Genomic DNA, 11,944 nt, shown 5'->3' on the forward strand with positions numbered 1-11,944 from the left:
AATGTTAAAGATGGAAGTTCCTTCTAATTAACCAAAACTGCAGAATTGAATAGCTCATAAAACAATCACTGCATTTTTTTTGTTGTTTGTTGTTTTTGTTTTGTTTTTTTAAATCTGTACCAAAACAGGTTTAAAAGGATAGGGGCAGTAAAAATGTGACAGATCAATTTTTATTTTTTTTTTTAAATAAAGTATTTCAGAAAAGCTCTGAACTGAAGGTTAGACAGAACTCAATGGCTTGTGTCTTAACGCATCATCCAGCCAGAACACACACACCTACAAACTTAACACCTATACACCTATACACTTACACACTTTCACACCTTCAGTAGTTTGTTCACGCTCAACTCATTCATTTCTCTCTCTCTTTCTAAATATAGGTGCAGAATCAGGTCATCGTTAGTGAGTGCACGATACCCAAAACAAAAACAACACACATGATCATAGCCGCTACAATCATAATCCACACCGTTATTTCAGGTTGTCATCATAAATCAAACCACAACCCCTGAGGAGCTCCCCACACTACACCATTAAAAACAAACATTTATCCCCTAGGGTAGTTGTGCTTTGTATAAAAAAGAAAACCAACTCGCATATTAAAATGAGAGAAACCTACACGCAGCATAAAGGCAGTAACACACACACACAAGCCCTAGGAGAGAATCCATGAGGTCAGTAACACTTCTGCTTTGTGCCAAAAAAAGTTCTCAGCAGCTGCTAAAGCCACTGATCCACCTCTTCCTGTTCACATCAACAGGTGACTTCCGGGTCAGCTTTTAAACCTCACCCCTGCGACACACGAGGAACAGAAAAGTATCCCTCCCCTAAACTTGACAACACTTCTATCGGCCGTTTCAGGGTTAAGTAATAGGTCAAAGGTTAAATGAGCCGGCAGTGACCAGAGTTAGTTTGGGAGTCGGTGTGAGCTCAGAGATGCTGCTCACATGGGTTATATTACGCCTATAGTGTGCCCGTTTGCTTTTTTTTGCAGTATAGCGGTGCGTGTTTGCAAATATGTCAGTGTGATGCCACTGTCATAGTGATGTCACTGTTCAAAATGCTCAATGTGAGGTTAAAGTATAATCGCATGGATGCCTATAGGCTGATAAACAATGCACCATGAGTTGCCTCACACACAGGAGACACCCGAATACCTCCTACTAGCATCCCTTATGAAGAATCTTCACCTTGAGTGTCTGAGTGAGTGAGCGAGCGGTCCACAAGACATTTCACATCTTAGTTTTGTTGTTGCTTTTTTGTGTTAAAATTGTGATGTCACAGGATAAGCCAACATAATGCAATCAATGGAGCCAATTTGGTCAGGTCATCTCGGGCAACATCAGACGTCACAAAAAAATGTGAATGCTATTCTTCCAGTCCTTGGAAAAGAAGGCAGCAAGCGTATGACCTGTGGCAAACAAGCCCAAAGCCAAATGACTTTTCCTGCTATTCTCTCTGCCAAGCGTCAGGACGTTCCCCTGACACCACGTAGAAAAACCATACAGCTTGAATCGCAGGTTCTTGTCAATGGCCCGAGTCCTGCCCATCCCGGTGCGATGCATGTCCTGCGGACCACTGGGGGGCCAGTCAGTTGAGACCAGCAGAAAGCTGTGGTCAAACTGCACAACTTAAGCCCTTTGCTTTGACATACTGCTTTTCAACACTATTAAGCATGATCCTATTTCCACAGCACAGGAGGACAGCGTGAGTGAGTAAGTTGGAGTGTGTGTGGGAGGGGGGGGGGGTCATAGGACAAGGCACCAGAAAGTAAGGGAAAGAGGAAAAATGAACCCTGACAGGTGTAGCATGTCGGACCACAAATGAAAGAAGAGGACAAGAGACACAAACAAACAGACAGACAAAAAGAGAGAGACAGGCATAGTAGAGAGAGGCAGACAGAATGAGAGAAAGAGAAAAGAGAGGCAGACAGAATGAGAGAAAGAGAAAAGACAGACAGAGAGAGAGAGAGAGAGAGAGAGAGGACGGCTGGCCTTGCCTCGGAACTTCTTGGGCGGGTTGTTGAGGTCACCAGACTCTGGCTGCACCACGCAACGGTCGTCCACCAGGCTGCAGACAGAGGAGAGGCACGTTAGAACCATCACCATGAGTCCTGCACGCTCCAGAAGGTTCGAGCGTTCACACGGCTTAAGGCCTGGCGCGGCAAATGAGAAATTTTCGATCACGGCCGTTGAAAGAAAAAAAAAAAAGAAGAGAAAATTAAAAAAGAGAGAGCGCGAGCGAGAGAGCAAACGTCACTTACAGAACTAATGTTTAGAGATGCTATTCATCTCCGCATCAGGAAGGAAGAAAAACTAAACAAATCGCACAGGTGAGCAAGACTCCCTGTGGAGAGGCCTGCGAAATTCACACTTGAACGGGTTTAATTTATCGGTCATGTGAAATAACTAGAAAAGAAGAATGAGGGCATTCAAGAGAAAGACTTCCAAAGACCCAGTAACTTACAAAAGTCCGAAAGAAGGAAAGGAGAGAAGGAATGAGAAAAGTAAAAAGTACAAGAGAACATTTTTAAAAAGATCTCCGATCAATGTAGCATCATAAAGTGAAGCACAGCGTATCAGTTCAGCAGGAGCTTTCCAGGCCTCATCAGGCCCCGTGTGGCAGGATTAATCATACACACAAGCATACACAGCCAGCACTTCCTACACTGCCAGTGACACGCATGATGTCATCGTGACACGGGAGTGCGATGTCATCTCCAGCAGAGCAAACGGTCCCCTGCATGTCGAGAACTGTTCAGCGCACCTGTCCGTCCACATTCGGTCACATGGACCTCATATTCAGAAGCTGCAAGGCGGCTGTATGCCCAAGGCGACCGCTAAAACCCAGGGTTGTGCAATACATCACACATCAACCGTCATCGCGATATCGATCTATGTGATACCGACATTGCAGAATGCTGCAATGTGCAAATAAGACTTGCAAACATTGTGTGCCATAAGCAATTTCAATTTCAAACCAATTTCAGGTAACTTGGCCTTGACATCAAGGGGTTGCCAAGAGTGTTCTTAATGTACTGCAAGGAATATCACAATTACAGTAGGCAACGATATAATCATATGATCGTTTTTATCTACATCATGAAGCCCTAAACAATACTGCACTGTCCTTGTACAAGCTCAGACCAGAGGCCTTGCTCAGGGACACAATAAGGAAATGTGTGGTACTGGTACTGAGACCCCACATGAGAATACTACCTTCCACAATATATTTTACATGCTGCTTCATTAAGTGGCGCAGTGACAGAGATTCACAAATGTAAATTAACTCAAGTTCCCTCTGCCTTTGCCGAAGACAGCTGCACTTTCTGGATTTTAGGTGACTAAAGGCAGTTAACCTGCGACAGCTGTGCAAGCTGCAATGCATGAGCGCGATTCCCATGGCAACTGCACACGTTCCCACAAACAACCACACCCCACAACCAACAACCAATCACACCCCCACCACCAATCACAGCCTCTCTCTTCCACACCACCACAAAATGATATTTTCTGTGCATGTTCATCCTTATTTAATTTGACTCATACAACACACACACACACACACACACTCTTCCCATTGGTGACTTTGAAGGCCAGGTGGCTCATTACTCCCTCCCTTCTGTGAGGTCAGTCAGTGGCACAGAGACAATGACATACAGTAGGTTAAATATAGCTCCACACACACACACACACACACAAATAGAACAGGCACCAAAAGTGATTACAAGGCAAAATACTAGGTGGGCATCTTGAGAAACAAGTACCTTCAAGACTCAGTTCTTCAAAGCCTCAAATGTTGCTGTTACCTTGGAGGAGGAACATTAGGCAGTGGTAAATGAATGACTGTATGTGTGTGTGTGTATATATATATATATATATATATATATATATATATATGTATGCATGTGTGTATGTATGTGTGGGTGTATATATATATATATATATATATGTATGCATGTGTGTATGTATGTATGTGTGTGTGTGTATATATATATGTATGCATGTGTGTATGTATGTGTGTGTGTATATATATATATATCTATGTATGCATGTGTGTATGTATGTATGTGTGTGTGTGTGTGTGTATATATCTATGTATGCATGTGTGTATGTATGTGTGTGTGTATATATATATATATATATGTATGCATGTGTGTATGTATGTGTGTGTGTGTATATATATATATGTATGCATGTGCGTATGTATGTGTGTGTGTATATATATATGTATGCATGTGTGTATGTATGTGTGTGTGTGTATATATATATATATGTATGCATGTGCGTATGTATGTGTGTGTGTATATATATATGTATGCATGTGTGTATGTATGTATGTGTGTGTGTGTGTATATATCTATGTATGCATGTGTGTATGCGTGCGTGCGTGCATGCGTGAGACTGAAGATGGCACAGGCTGCTAAAGGGGCAGACCTGAGTGGCAGGAATTGACAGGGTATGATTTACCCAAATGGGAAGATCACTGGCTTAACACTGATCTTGGATCAGCTCTCTGCACTTTTCTGTAACTCCCATTCCCATCCTTCTGAATTCCAAGGACTTGCCCCCACCCCGCCAACAAACAGCGAGCGAGAAGCTTACCCCAAAGTGCTGATGAAGCCATTGGTGGAGCCTTCTGCATATAGGGAACAAATGTCCCCAATGTGAAGGAAGCTAGACATCTTGTCCGACATTTTTCTCCGCTTTCAGGAATCCCTGTGGAAGAGCAGAGAGAATTTTAGAGTTAGAATAAAGACAAAAGAGGCGTAATCTGCTCCCCAAGTTCCCTTTATGATCATTAAACATGACGCATAATGACAGCAATTGGTGAGTACAAAAGGAATGCGCATGGGGTGGTATTAAGTGGCTTATGAGTGTTCATGGCAAGCGCTTTAGCTGTAAGGAAAAGGCCAGCAGCGCAGCTGGGGAGGGTGGGGGGAAGGGATTCTAGAACCTCAGGGTCCTCCATCCCGAGCCAGCCTCGTTTAAGAGCAAGCGGGTCCGCTGGATTCGATCCTGCGCCGTTGCGAGGTTTGGCAGACGAAGAGGGCACCCACGACCGAACGGGGCCAAAGGGTGCACGACAAAGTCCTTCCTACCACAAGCTCCAACGAGGTCTACATGAAGAGGCTTTCCAACCTGTTCTATCCCGTGTTTTTTTTTTTGCTTGTTTGTTTGTTTTTGCATTTGATTACAGCATCATTAAGGAACTGAGTGCTCAGCAATGCCACACCGTAGGACGACTGCAGAACTGAACGCTGTGCCGGCAGTGATCACGGCGAAGGGACCCGCCGTGATTCTTGGATCAAGTCAGCATCCCTCGGAACCTCACCGGTGAGCACGCAAACACCCCTCCACTTCCACGCATGTGAAGATCTCAGACACTTAGGAGGTGCAAAAGAGGTGCAAGCGCTGAAGCTGAAGTTACGGTGATGACGGGCGCGACCGGGTATGGGACAGATCCAGGAAGAACTACAGCACGGCTCAGTTCCTCAAAAAATTCACCCGAGGACACAAAGGTCAAGCAAAAACCGTGCTGTTGTTCCTAGCGCTAAAAACGGCACAGTCTTAGTGATGCTCTGCCTTTCGGTGTGAGAACACTGGCTGTTAAATGCCTTTTATACGGAGGAAACGAGAGGAACAGCTAAAGTTAACCTACGTTACTTTCATTCACACACGCCCAGCACTCAGTGGTAGCCATCAGCAGCACAGGAGAAACCATTAAGCGCCTATAATTTATTTCAAATGAGCCTCGCCGAGTGCCGTTAAAGGCGCAACATTCAGATCATACTTGAGTAGAGAACATCTCATTGTGCGTGCTGGTTACTGTAGGAGGCAGCTTGGGGATAGCAGTCTGTCCTTAGTAAAAACGACAGCCAGGATAAGAATCATCTACAGCCAATCACCGAACATGCATGTTTACTCTAAGGTAAACGATGCGCGATTGTAAATAAATACATAGATTATATAATAATTAGGCTGATGGAGGCATTTGCTGACTTTCATTTGTGGACACGGGAACTCCGTTAACCACTTTCTGAAGTTGAACAAAGTGTGTGAAAGGTATTTCGCACGTGAAAAGTTAAACATACACGCGCTTCTATTAAAGTTGTGTGTCACCGGCGCGAGACTTGCGCCGTGCGCAATCAGTGCATGAGCGTTTGCATTTCCTCACTTACCCATGCATGCCACACAAACGGCACGGGCTCGTGTTAGGCTGCAGAAAACGGTTCTCCTTCTGGACGAGAAGCTTTGGACTGTGTTTTACCATCTTACATCGTACAGAGATGCGAGATGGCTATACACACACCGATTTACCCCAATCCGTGGAGCTGAACAGGGAGCTCTTCCACCACGTAAAGGCCGAAAGCATTTGGATCAGTCACACTGCCTTTCACAAAGTACGAAAAAGCTTCCTCACAGCGAGGGACGTGAAATTGTTTTCTCCCCGAACAGCAAGTTGGCGGTTTGTGTTACTCTAAATTAGTACCTGCTGCCCAACTCCGTCGGTGATTATTAAGCAGCCGATCGTAATTAGGCTGCAGACAGACACTTGGATGCGCCTGGGAACTACATCGCTTCACATGTCATTTTCGATAAAGAGACAACTTCGGAGCTGTCCGGCGCTGCAACACCTTAGACACCTTATATCTGATCATCCGAAAACGCAAACGTTGTTGAAGTACATTAGCCAGGATGAGGTACACTTCGCCCCCAGGTAATCCACTCTCCGTCTCGGACGTAAAAGTGTTTACCTGGCTCTGCCGTCACTTCCCTGGCACAGCAAAACGTGCACCACGGTTACACTATCCCACTAGACGCCCGTTACATTGTGCCGCTGCGTGCGGGACGCATTCGATGGCTGCGCCCGTCCGAAAGCTACGAGGTCTACGCGGATGCTTCTCCTGCGGTACTAGTGCAAGATCGCAGCGGCGGAGAGAGAGTTGAGCGCAACTTTACCTCCTACGGATGGAGACCACGTCGAGACCCGAAAAAAAAAACCCCGACGGCAGCTTGGTCAGGGAGCCACCGCGTCGGGCCAGCGTTCACCGGGTAACTCCATGATAAACGAAAGTCCAGTTGAAAACCGCGGCGTCTTACTGCCGATGCTCTGCTCCGCTCCCCTGCACCTCCACGAGCTGTGAAGAACCGCCCCCTTCTCGCACCGCTTTTAACGTGCTAGGGGTACCTGGGAAACGTAGTTTTGGCGCTGCACGCATACGCGAGGTTAAGTGAGGAGAAACGGGCACAAATTCAAGAAAAACAAACAAACAAAAAAAAAACAACAAAAAATTATGTAAAGGATGGTAGGATGTGGTATGTTTGTTTTGCACGATCTCCGTAACTCTTTCTTTAAATGAACTGAAATCGATTAAGTAATATGTGTGCCTATTTGTTAGACAGGTCCTTAAAAAGACTCATCTACCGTAACTTGCTCTGTGAGTGATGATTAGCAAATAATAATATGACGCTTTTAATGAACAATTCTATATGCCCAGTATTTGACTGTGTCAAGAAAGGCACGTATCTCTAAGATGGGTGTGGTTTTGGCTTTAAAGATTAAAATCACTGGTTTTGGCTTTAAAGACTGAAATGCAGGCCCAGGTCTTCACAGGAAGGGGTGGGGAGTTGATCAGAGGTTTTCAGTAGCAGTGTTGGGAGCCTACTAATTTGCAGTTTCCAGTTTTCCCTGGACCAAAAACACCTCACCCAGCTCCTGGGGGGCTTGCTGATGTGTTAACTCACCTGCGTAGAGAAAAAATGTTTGACAAGCAGGTCCTCAGCACTGGAGCTAAAAACCCTGGGTCCTGGTCAGGGCAGGGTGATCTTTTTACCAGCCATTTTAACCATGCATCTTTAAGAGCACCTTTAGGACATTTCACCTTTCCGAGATCATCGACATGTCAAAAACAGAGGCATGTGCCCATTCTCCCCCACAGCAACTCTCCTAAAAGCAGAGTCCAAGAAAGGCGGAGCAATTGGTGGGGCAAGGGGCGTGTCCATCTAGCAAGCTGTCACAAACAGAGTGAGTTCTCACCTTGTCACCAGCTGAAAACAGCATTTCGCTTGCAACATGAACTCAGGTCCCTTAATGTCTACTATGATGCTGTTTATTTTTAGCATTAATCGATGTATGATGTATTTGGCAATTTGGAAGACTGATAAGACTGATAAAGGTCTAGAGAGAACACACACACCCACCCACACACACACACACACATATATACACTTTTGGTTTGATTCCATTTGAAGTTTATAGGAGTGTGACCCACAAACCAACTTGGTGATCCACTTTTTTATCTGCCCTAAAAACTTTTCCGATCATTAGAGATGCAGTCTGTTCATGATGAGGTCTGGCACAGACATAAAGTCTCCATATCAATCCTCATGTGAGTGGCTCCAGTTATAAATCCCCATGGTTGTTTATCATGCACAGTTATAACATTTCCATTATTATTAAATCTATTTATTATACAAAATGTTGAAGCCATGGGTTTCCATGAAGCATATAACAGTCACCTGAGGAGGAGATATGTTTTATGAGAGCATATACTATTTTTTTGCATCTCATATAGTGCATAGTTGTTGACCTTGGGCATATAAATATAATATCACCCAGGCTGAAACAGGTTATTGTTACCATATGAGCTCTCAGTCTTACCATTGTCTCAAACCTTACATGGTGTGTGTGTGTGTGTGTGTGTGTGTGTGTGTGTGTGTGTGTGTGTGTGTGTGTGTGTGTGTGTGTGTGCGTGTATGCATCATATGTGTCTGCATATATGTAGTGTGTGTGTGTGTGGGGGGGGGGTTGTCCCAGGCTTTTCAGATGGAAATATTCACAGATGGTTTGACTCTCCTGTCACAGCTGGTGTATAATAGCTGATTTCCACGAAAAGGAAGCTGTGGGGTTTTACACTTTGATTAGATACTCTGATCAGACTGCACAGCATAAACACACACACACACACACTCACACTCACACTCACACACGCACGCACGCACACACACACACACACACACACACACACACACACACACACACACACACACACACACACACACGCACGCACACACACACATAGCCATCTCCTCTCCATCTCCACATTAAATGCATGGTAAGAAAGTACTTAAACAGCAAACTAATGGAACATTCATTACCGCACTCCAAAAGTGGTGTGGGGAAATTTGCATTAGTGAAATTGAAATGATATCATATCACAGTGGCAATAGTTTGAAACAGTTAGAAATATTTTCATATTTAAGAGTAAATTCTAGTTATGCTATTTACACATTAAAGAGTAAATTCCAGTTATGCTATTTATATACTAAATACTCATATTAAAGAGTAAATTCCTGGTCATTCTTTTGAAATGTAATTTCAGATTTTAAACCTCTTGTTCCTTCATTCTCAAAACACGGATGAAACAAAGAGTCGGCTTAAAAAAGCTCTTACAGACCACGTGTCCTAACTTGAGCTCAACCTACAGACCTGGAAATATTCAGCGCCTGCTGTATATAACATTTCCTATTAGTCCGGTTTGTAGAATCTCAATGTACACGTGTTAACCAGCATGTTATGTCACAATATGAAGCACACAATCCGAATGAACATTTTTTATATATATTTTGAAGGGCAATAAGTCATAAAGTAGGAAACATTATTATTAAAGTGATTATTTATTATTTTTACATTTTGTTTTCTATAAAGTGCAGCTCATGTGACACAAGGAATCAAACTGGTTTGTAGTCCTCAAATGAATCAGTTTATTCCCCACATGGAGGTGGCCATGGTTAAAACAGATTCCGTACAGAATCTCTGAAACATCCAGGCCACTAGATGTCAGTATTATGGGTGTTTAATAAACTGAATAGCAATAGTTGGAAACGATGACTTAATGCTCTTTGAAACATGCGTTGCTCTTTTTAGTGCCAATAATAAATAAATAACTTTTGCCATGTACTGGCACAAAAGGGACATTAGCAAGCTAGTCTAACACACCTGCCCAGCTCACCAGGGTAGCTTGGTTTATCGTATCCCAAGCTTTCCTTCTCTGATTGACCAAAAAAACCCACTGGGTCATTGTACGTTAGGACTTACTGGCAAACAAAACATTACTTTCAGTATTGCGTGCAGCTTCAGCTATAACTATAAATGTCCTGACCAAAGTCTTTTCACCAAGGTTACTAGTTTACTATGGTGGCAGCATTAATAAATGCTGGTACAATATGTTATATTTAGTAAATCTTGCATAATAGGATAGTACAAACGGTGGCGTTTGTCCTACTGCCAATCGAAATGTTGGTTTGGTTTGGCTGATATTCAGTCTTACTTTTTGTCTGTCTGTGCCATAGACTCTATTTACAATATATACAGTCTATAGTTCATACCTATAGGTTAGTGGTCCAAGCAGGTAATAAGAAGATTTTTTCGCCAATAAAACCAGTGATGGTGCGTCGCCCCAGTACTTTGAAAAGTGGTGGATCTAAACCTTGGTGCAGCAGGCATTATTGTTCAGATTTGCAACAGATTACTGGATCATTCAGCCAACTCCAGGAGCCAACATGCTTATACTTCCTGGCTCTCTACTTCTGAGCTATAGGCATTGTCTAAATGTACAGTGCTTGTCTAAAAGGACTTGGCTGGTACTCAGAAATGTGTAAGTGCAACGTACTGTATGGTCAGATTTCTCTCGTGTTTATGCTCTCTTTGCTGAGAGACGCTGATCCAGATGCAGCTCTCCTAAAACTACCAGCCTTTGTGAATACCAGCTTGGACTCCATCATGCCAATGAAATGGAATTTTAAACCAGCTGCCCTGTGGAATTTGAAGTCCTTCTGAATCACCTTCAAAAAATATTAATACATACAGAATATCCAATCCATGAACAAAAAAAAAAAAAAAGTAAGAATTACTTTAATTTATTTCTAATTATTTAAAAATTGCAAGCGTAAGTTTAAACTAAAATCTGCTAGACAGAATTTGTTATGAAATGCTGCCAAAATTAGATAAAATATCTTTATTTAGTTCTTCCTGTTATTTTTCTGTTTGATTCATTAAATATTTATTAGTCATGACAGCTAAATCACTTCAAAATGTATATGTATAAAGGCTTAGTGTTGCAAACCATGTTCCGTTTCTAGTTGAAATTTAAATTCAGATTCATGGTCTTGAATTGAACAGACTTTTCTGGTCTTGGATTTGACTTGTGTTTGGCTATCTAGCCCTTTATCGTCTTAAACGTGACACTAGCCAATAGAATGCAACAATACTTTGTGTGTGTGTGCGTGTGTGTGTGTGTGAGAGAGAGAGAGTGTGTGTGCGTGCGTATGTGTATGTGTGTGTGTGAGAGTCTGCGTGCGTGTGTGTGTGTGTGTGTGTGTGTGAGAGAGAGAGTGTGTGTGTGTGAATGTATGTGATTGTGTGGATTAGGATGCTCCTGCTGAAACTACACTCAGGATGGCTGTATATCAGTTATCGGATATGAATACATTACATACGTGCATGTATGTGTGTGTTGCAGCAGTTTCTTGTGCCTATAAAGTCTAAAGCTAAAGTCCAAGGTGAAGTCTCATGCTGTTCTTTGGATACCTGATGGTCTGCATCTGTAAAGGACACGCTTAACCCTCTTTGTATAGATTGTCTGGTAATACTCAGACAAGATCGAATTGACCGTCCCCAGTGAGGAAGGAACTAGTCACTGTCGTAGTGCTATAAAGGGATGACACAGCTAAGCGAAGGCACAATGTTCTCTCATATTCTCTTACCATTCATAAATGGAGTAAGAGAACATAGAGAACTGGGGCCTCCCCCCCCCCCTGTGTATGGATCACGGGATGAGGAACAAACCCGCACCTCAGAGAGGAACGCCAGATGAATTGAGCTATTGTGACGTCTCACTGCAGAATGGAGAGAGAATATACAGTAACTGGGCATCTATTGT

The 11,944-nt window shown here is 43.3% G+C and overlaps 1 protein-coding gene across 11 annotated transcripts in view; it reads right to left on the bottom strand.

Annotated features, from left to right (window-relative positions):
- The window catches only part of itpr1b (inositol 1,4,5-trisphosphate receptor, type 1b), a 112,689-nt gene extending 105,556 nt beyond the window's left edge, over positions 1–7,133 (bottom strand). For all 11 annotated transcript variants that reach the window (XM_081705699.1, XM_081705700.1, XM_081705698.1 and 8 more), the window contains exons 1-3: positions 6,963–7,133; positions 4,605–4,718; positions 2,000–2,070 (exon numbers count right to left, since the gene is read on the bottom strand). In XM_081705699.1, coding sequence (XP_081561825.1) covers positions 2,000–2,070; positions 4,605–4,696 — 163 coding nt within the window. In that variant the 5' untranslated portion in view covers positions 4,697–4,718; positions 6,963–7,133. The remainder of the gene's footprint in view (positions 1–1,999; positions 2,071–4,604; positions 4,719–6,962) is intronic.
- Positions 7,134–11,944: the final 4,811 nt, after the last annotated feature.

The sequence above is a fragment of the Electrophorus electricus genome, chromosome 22 (genome assembly GCF_041902795.1).
Source record: "Electrophorus electricus isolate QZ-2024a chromosome 22, ASM4190279v1, whole genome shotgun sequence".
NCBI lineage: Eukaryota > Metazoa > Chordata > Actinopteri > Gymnotiformes > Gymnotidae > Electrophorus > Electrophorus electricus.